Below are 6,932 nucleotides of genomic sequence, written 5' to 3'. Positions count from 1 at the left end.
GTGTTGGTGTTTGAAAAAATAGTTCAAAAAAAAGAGGAGGCAAAAAGACGTTGCAAAGCTCATGAACCACAAAGAGAGTTTCCTTATTTCCGATCAGAATTCGAATTCAACAAGTGACACTATTCTGATCCTGGGATCATAATAGTTATTTTGATCCAACGCTTCCTATATAGGGCCTGGTGAGGTGTTTCTAAGATCCAAAAGAAAGGAAAAGAGCAACGCTAGACCGGCCCATTAGCACATCACCGAACGGCCTAATACCAGCCACGACCTTCCGTGTGTACGCATGATGTCTCTAAGAGCATCTCTAGCAGACCCTGTAAAAGTCAACCCTTAAAAGCGTGTATAAGGGGCATTGTAAACCGTTTTTACAGTGCAAAATTGCCCTTGACTGAGCAGACCCCATAAATGAAATTGTATCCCATTATAGCTATTTTTTTTTATTTTTTCCTCCCGTCCCAGCGAGCTGTCTCCGGCCACGACGTGCCTCGCCCTGGCACCCCGGCTCGCCCCGACGCTGCCCGCCTCGCCCCTGCCTCGTCCCAGCGCCGTTCCGGGCCACACATGCAGTGGAGGAGCCGTGCGCCGCCCACCCCGGTCGCGCACTCCCTGGCGCGCTCGTCCGTCCCCGATTTGAGCCCGACACTGCCCGCCGCCGCACGTGCGTTCCCTGACATGGCCGCACAAGCTTCCCCACCCCTGCCTCGCTCTCTTCGGTGCCGCGCCGCCCTGATTCGGGCCACCGGTGGCCTGCTCCGCCTTGCCCGTGGACAACCTCGCCTATGCAGTGGAGGTCGAGCTAGCCGCAATTCGGACCGGCGGCGACAAATTTCGGCATGCGGCGGCTTCTTCTCACATGCGGCGCCAGATTTCGGTGAGTTCCACGTAGATTCCTACGAATTCTGCGCGGCGCGGTTGCTCCGATGAGGTTTGACCAGTTTACGGGTTTAACTGTATACTTCCTTTAAAATTGCACATATAAGGTTTTCGCGGATGTATTTACGTGCCCCTTAAAAAGTTTACGGATCGAACAAGTTTTACGGAGTCTCTTCATGCTGTTTTTCAAACTGAAACTATAAACACGTCGTTTTTACGGATTTGACCATTACAGGGGTATGCTAGAGATGCTCTAACCTCCCCTGATTCCACCGTCCTCCAACTCTTGCAGCGCCGCCGCCGGCCTCCGGCCTCCGGCCTGCTGCTCCGCACCTTCCGCCGGCCTCCGGCCTCCGACCTCCGGCCTCCGGCCTGCTGCTCCGCACCTTCCGCCGGCCTCCTCCCACGGAACCACCGTCGACCTCATCCCGCACATCAGCACGCGCCGTAGCCAGCCATGGATCCCCACGCACCCCCGCCGACCCTGGATCCCCGGACCGCTGGCCATGGTTCCCGCTCGTTGCCGACATTGGATTCCGAGCGCCGCCGTCGGGCCGGAGACCTTCACGTCCAACTGCCGACCGTGGCCTCCGCCGCCCCTGTCCAGCACCTCCACCAGGCGCCGCCATGGGACAGGGCTCCCATCAGGGATCCAGCCGCTGTCAAATGTAGTTCCCTTTCTTTCTTTCTTGGTTTGCTTTATGTTGTTGATTCCGAGAAAGAAAGAAGAACAAGAAAAGATTTGCAAAATATGCAAAAGTTTGTTCCACAATTCTGCATCAAGATGGAGGATGAGCAAGCATGGCCTCCAGTAAGTTGTTCATGTGCTCTGCTTCTTAGGTCTTTTTTTTCTTCAGATTTTTCGTTTCTTTATTTCTCTGGATTGAATTAGTGCTTGGGGAGAGTAATAAATAAGTATGTGTTGATTTAGCTCAGGTAGCCAGCTCTTGTATGTATCTATCTTTTGATTATTTGATGCGTGTGTCAATTGTCACCATGAATGGAACGGAATTGATCAATGGACAAAAATAATGAGACAGCCGATGGAAGATTGCACATCTGTCTTGCATCCTAGTACCTTGCCACGTCTCTGTCTTGCATCCTAGTACCTTGCCACGCGTACTTATTATCATATCATACTATCATTGTTTGCAAAATTCAGGTGTCGAATGCACTAGGAGCTATTTTCTAGAACGGAATCAAGCCTTTTTAGCATGTAATTGCATCGCATTGCCACTGGTTTTGCTGCTGCTGGCAATGTGTTCTGTTGGACGTGCGGTCAGCTAGAGGTAGAATGATGGATTTCTGTGGGGGTTGGACTGTACTTGGGGGTGGCAAACCAACTTTTTCGTGATGACAGGAAGGAATCGTGTCTGCCTCTCCCTGCATTTGCCTGATTGTTGTGGTTGGTGATATAATTATCACGATGATTGCACTAGATTAACCTTTTTTCTTTCTATCTTTTTCCTTCTTTCTGGCTAGTGGTGTGAGGAGGGTCCGGTCCTCCTATGAGATACCCCGCTTTCTGACCCTCTTTCCCCATTCTTTTCTACAGTATATACGAATACGAGAGGGTAGCAGTATCCTGGACTGAAGGCTACACTGACGAGAGTCAACTCTGTCCTGCTGCGGGCGTGGTCTTTGCTCTAGCAAAGCATGTCTGCCTGGGCCTGGGCCTCCACTTGTGCAATTATTTGATACACTGACGAGAGTCAACTCTGTCCTGCTGCGGGCGTGGTCTTTGCTCTAGCAAAGCATGTCTGCCTGGGCCTGGGCCTCCACTTGTGCAATTATTTGATACACTGACGAGAGTCAACTCTGTCCTGCTGCGGGCGTGGTCTTTGCTCTAGCAAAGCATGTCTGCCTGGGCCTGGGCCTCCACTTGTGCAATTCTTTGACATTCTTCTGTCCTCTCATGGGGGCCCTGTCCGCTACCTTCTTGTCTTTTGTTACGAGGGATACACAGATTCACGAAAAGTTATGCAGAAGTTCAAATTCAAAAGATCCGGTGGTTCATTGTTTAATTTATTTGGAAGCAACTTCGCTAAATGCTCTCTAGCTATGGCGTGTGGAGCTACTGTTGCGTGACCCGTTTTTGCAGCTGCAATTTCTTGAAGCTCTCAACTACAAAAAGTGCTACTGCTCTGTCTATCGATAGGCTACGCTGCTCTCCAAGGTCCCGATGAAGCTGCTGCTTCTAGCTTTGGCGTTGAGATGCTAAGACACACAAGGAGCCAGAGAGGAAATGGATTATAGCAAACATGAGGTGGAAACATACTAAAAAAAGATGGTGCCTTGCTCAAAGCTCAGGCTAAAAAATAGAACTTTTATGTTTTCAAAAGAAATGTGTAACTTGGCATCAATGACAGAAAAGGATCAATTGTATCTAAAGTTAAATTGCCATTACCTTTACGTGATGTGTTGTTATTACAAGAATAGAAAAGAGAAGTTAAATTTCTAACGATGACGTGGTTCGAAGTGCAAAAAAAAAGAAAAACTTTACAGGTTGAAACTAAAACAACGAAGTGGTTTGAGGTTTATTCAAATATCCAGTATTTTACCATTTAAACAAACTCACATATCCATTGTAATTAAAAAAAAATCAACAACGAAGTTCAACATAAAAAAGTCAAATTTGATGTTTATTTAAAAAGACATTGCTTTGTTTTTGTCCTTTTACAACTGTGTATTTTTTGCGAAGGTCAAAATGTTGTGTTCTAGAAGGTCAAGTATGTTTACTATACATATATATGTTGTTCCTATTTTAGCTAAATGGAAAAGAATATTTGTACCCCTTTCTTTTATATGCATGTTTTGGCCATTACTTGCTCGCCGTCAAAAAATGATGTTTCATCAGGTTCATGTTTAACTACACAAAAACTCGAAAGTTAAAAACGATGACAAATTTTAATAGAACTCTCTACATGAATTTTCAAAAAACTAGAAGTTCATGAATATTTATTTACAAAACTAGGATTTTCCAATACTAAAGGAAATATCCCCAAGAAGTCCAACTTGAAAAAAAGAAGTTCAATGTTTGTACAAATCTAGATTTTCCTCATTAATAAAAAATGAAAAACAAGAAGTTCAACAATGAAAAAAACAAGAAGTTCAAATTCTCAAAATAGAACCCTCCAATATTCGTAGAAAGGATATTCACCGTTTTGATTTTTTTACAGAAGTTCAAATTTAAATAAAGGGTTGTTTCAATATTTATTAGAATACTAGGATTTTCCCGTTACTAAAACAAATAAATCAAGAAGTAAAAATTACAAAAATAGAGAAGTTTGATATTTATATGTTGAAGTTCAAATGTCAACAGCAGGAAGGTCAACTACTAAATTGCATGAATGTTAGATAAATATCTTTTAAACCGTCGCGAGTATGAAAAAAAAAGCAATAACACGGAAAAGTTGCGTGTTTACAACAACTTTCCATCCATATATCATTTGCTCAATTCCGTTGAGTGGATGAAGAGTTACGAGCAAAAAATAACACGTGAAAAATAAAGTGAAGATGGAGATAAGCCGAGAAGTTCACGTTCTTCATGCGGCGCATTTTCGAAGAATGTGTTTCAAGCTATAGGCAGAACACATGATTTCGCTATTTTTAAGATTGCTTAAGAACGGCTAGGAGCCATAGAAAACCATCTACATGAAAAAGTTTCGCATTTTCCGTAGCTTTTCAATGGTATATTATTTGCCCCATTCCGATAGGCCAAAAATCATTTTTTGCCATTTTTAAAACTGACTTAAAGCCGTAAGTAATTGGAAAAAACAATCTACATATAAAAGTTTCGCATTTGTTCAAGCTTTCGAACGCCATATCATTTGCTCCATTCCGACAAACTATTAAGAAATTAACGCGAAAATACAAACTCGGTACAACTTCTACCGTTTTCTAAATAACTTTCAAACCGTAAACAGGTAGAAGAAACTTTTTATGTGAAAAGATGCAAATTTTCATAAGATTTCCAACGCCATATCATTTGCGTTGATCGGACTAGCCGTTTTCAAATTAGCCCCGAAATACGAACCCGGCCGTTCGGTTTCAGAAATTCTACCATTTTTTAAATTGCCTTTTAACCGTAGGGAATTTGGAAAAACTTTCAACGTATGAAATGAGTGGATTTGCAGCAGCTATCCAACACCATCTCATTTGCCTCATTCCTATAAAGGGTTTAGAAATAGGATAAAAAATAATATTCACGTTTTTTATGAACAAAAACGATTTTCAAAACTGCTATTAAACCGTGAACATTTTGACAAAAATTGAACATAGGTTGTTACCATTTTTTAAGTTATGTACTTACAGAAGCATTCCGCCATATACCATTTGCTCAATTTCGGTGAGTGGATGGAGAGTGACGAGCAAAAAACATCACGTGAAAAACAAAGTGAAGTTCAAGTGGACATGGCGAGAAGGTCAAGTTCTTCATGCGGTGCATTTTTGAAAACCGTGTTTCGCGATAAAGGCAAAACGCATGATCTCGTTGTTTTCGAAATTGCTTGAAAACAGCTAGAAATCACAGAAAACTATCTACATGAAAATGTTTTGCATTTTCCGTAGCTTTTCAACGGTATATTATTTGCCCCATTCCAATAAAGTTTGTAAAAACTACGGCCAAAAAATGTTTTTAGACATTTTTAAAATTGACTTAAAACCGTAAGGAATTGGAAAAAATAATCTACATATAAAAGTTTCGCTGCCATATCATTTGCTCCAATCGGAGAAACCATTGAGGAATTAACGTGAAAATACGAACTTGGTGCAAGTTCTACCGTTTTCTTAATTACTTTTAAAGCGGTAATTGTTGGAAGGAACTTTTTATACCATTTTCATAAGCTTTCGAAATCCATATCATTTGCATCGATTGGACTAGCCATTTTGAAATTAACTGTGAAATACGAACCTGGATGTTCGGTTTCAGAAATTCCGCCATTTTTTAAATTCCTCTTTAACTGTAGGGAATTTGGAAAAACTTTCAATGTATGAAATGAGCGGATTTGCAGCAGATATCAAACGCCATATCATTTGCCTCATTGTGACAAATGGTTTAGAAATAGGATAAAAAATATGATTCATGTTTTTTGTATGAACAAAAACAGTTTTCAAAACTGATCTTAAACCATGAATATTTTTACAAAAAATCAACCTAGGTTGTTACCACGGTGTACCTAGCTTTCAACCTAGCACCCGGGGAAGTTCAAGTGCTACTGCTAGGACGAGTCAGCGTGGATCAGAATAGTTATTCTCATCCCACGATCGGAATAGTGTTTGTTAATATATGTGACTATGTATACGGGTTATTAAATTAAATACAATTTTATTTATTTATTTTATGTTTATTTTTAATACGAAGTATTTTATATTATTTCGTGTATTTTGCAGGATCTTTGAGGGGCTATCGAGGCGTGATATGTCTCCATCGTATCTATAATTTTTGATTGTTTCATGCCAATATTCTATAACTTTCATATACTTTTGGCAACTTTTTATACTATTTTTGAGACTAACATATTGATCCAGTGCCGAGTGTCAGTTCCTATTTGTTGCATGTTTTTTGTTTCACAGAAAATCCATATCAAACGAAGTCCAAATGGGATAGAAACTTACGAAGATTTGTTTTTGGAATATGTGTGCATTTTGGGAAGTGGAATCAACATAAGGAGGTTCCTGAGGGGCCCACAAGCCATAGGGCGCGACCTGGGGGGTAGGGCGCGCCAAGCTATCTTGTGGACACCCCGTAAGGCGGTTGGTGCCCTTCTTTCGCCGCAAGAAAGCTAATATCCGGATAACAATTGTGTTAAAATTGCATCCCAACCGGAGTTACGGATCTCCGGGAATATAAGAAATGGTGAAACACCAGAATCTGGAAGGGCAGAAAAACGCAGAAACAGAAAGAAAATATAGAGAGACCCAATCTCGGAGGGGCTCTCTCCCCTCCGCCACCATGGAGGATAAGGACCACAGGGGAAACCCTCCTACCATCTAGGGGGGAGGCCTGTTGGAATTATGCCCTAGAGGCAATAATAAATGTATAGTTATTATTATAA

General features: G+C 41.8%; 1 protein-coding gene across 1 annotated transcript; it reads left to right on the top strand.

Moving 5' to 3' along the window:
* Positions 1-1,115: 1,115 nt before the first annotated feature.
* Positions 1,116-2,878, top strand: LOC123409180. Its single transcript, XM_045102147.1, has 2 exons — positions 1,116-1,687; positions 2,432-2,878. Exons 1-2 carry the CDS (start codon positions 1,334-1,336, stop codon positions 2,468-2,470), a joined length of 393 nt encoding a protein of 130 aa, XP_044958082.1. The 5' UTR covers positions 1,116-1,333; the 3' UTR covers positions 2,471-2,878.
* Positions 2,879-6,932: the final 4,054 nt, after the last annotated feature.

This window comes from Hordeum vulgare, chromosome 7H (genome assembly GCF_904849725.1).
Source record: "Hordeum vulgare subsp. vulgare chromosome 7H, MorexV3_pseudomolecules_assembly, whole genome shotgun sequence".
Taxonomy (NCBI): Eukaryota; Viridiplantae; Streptophyta; class Magnoliopsida; order Poales; family Poaceae; genus Hordeum; species Hordeum vulgare.
Note: the sequence above shows the minus strand (reverse complement) of the source record. Positions and strands in the feature narration are given on the sequence as shown.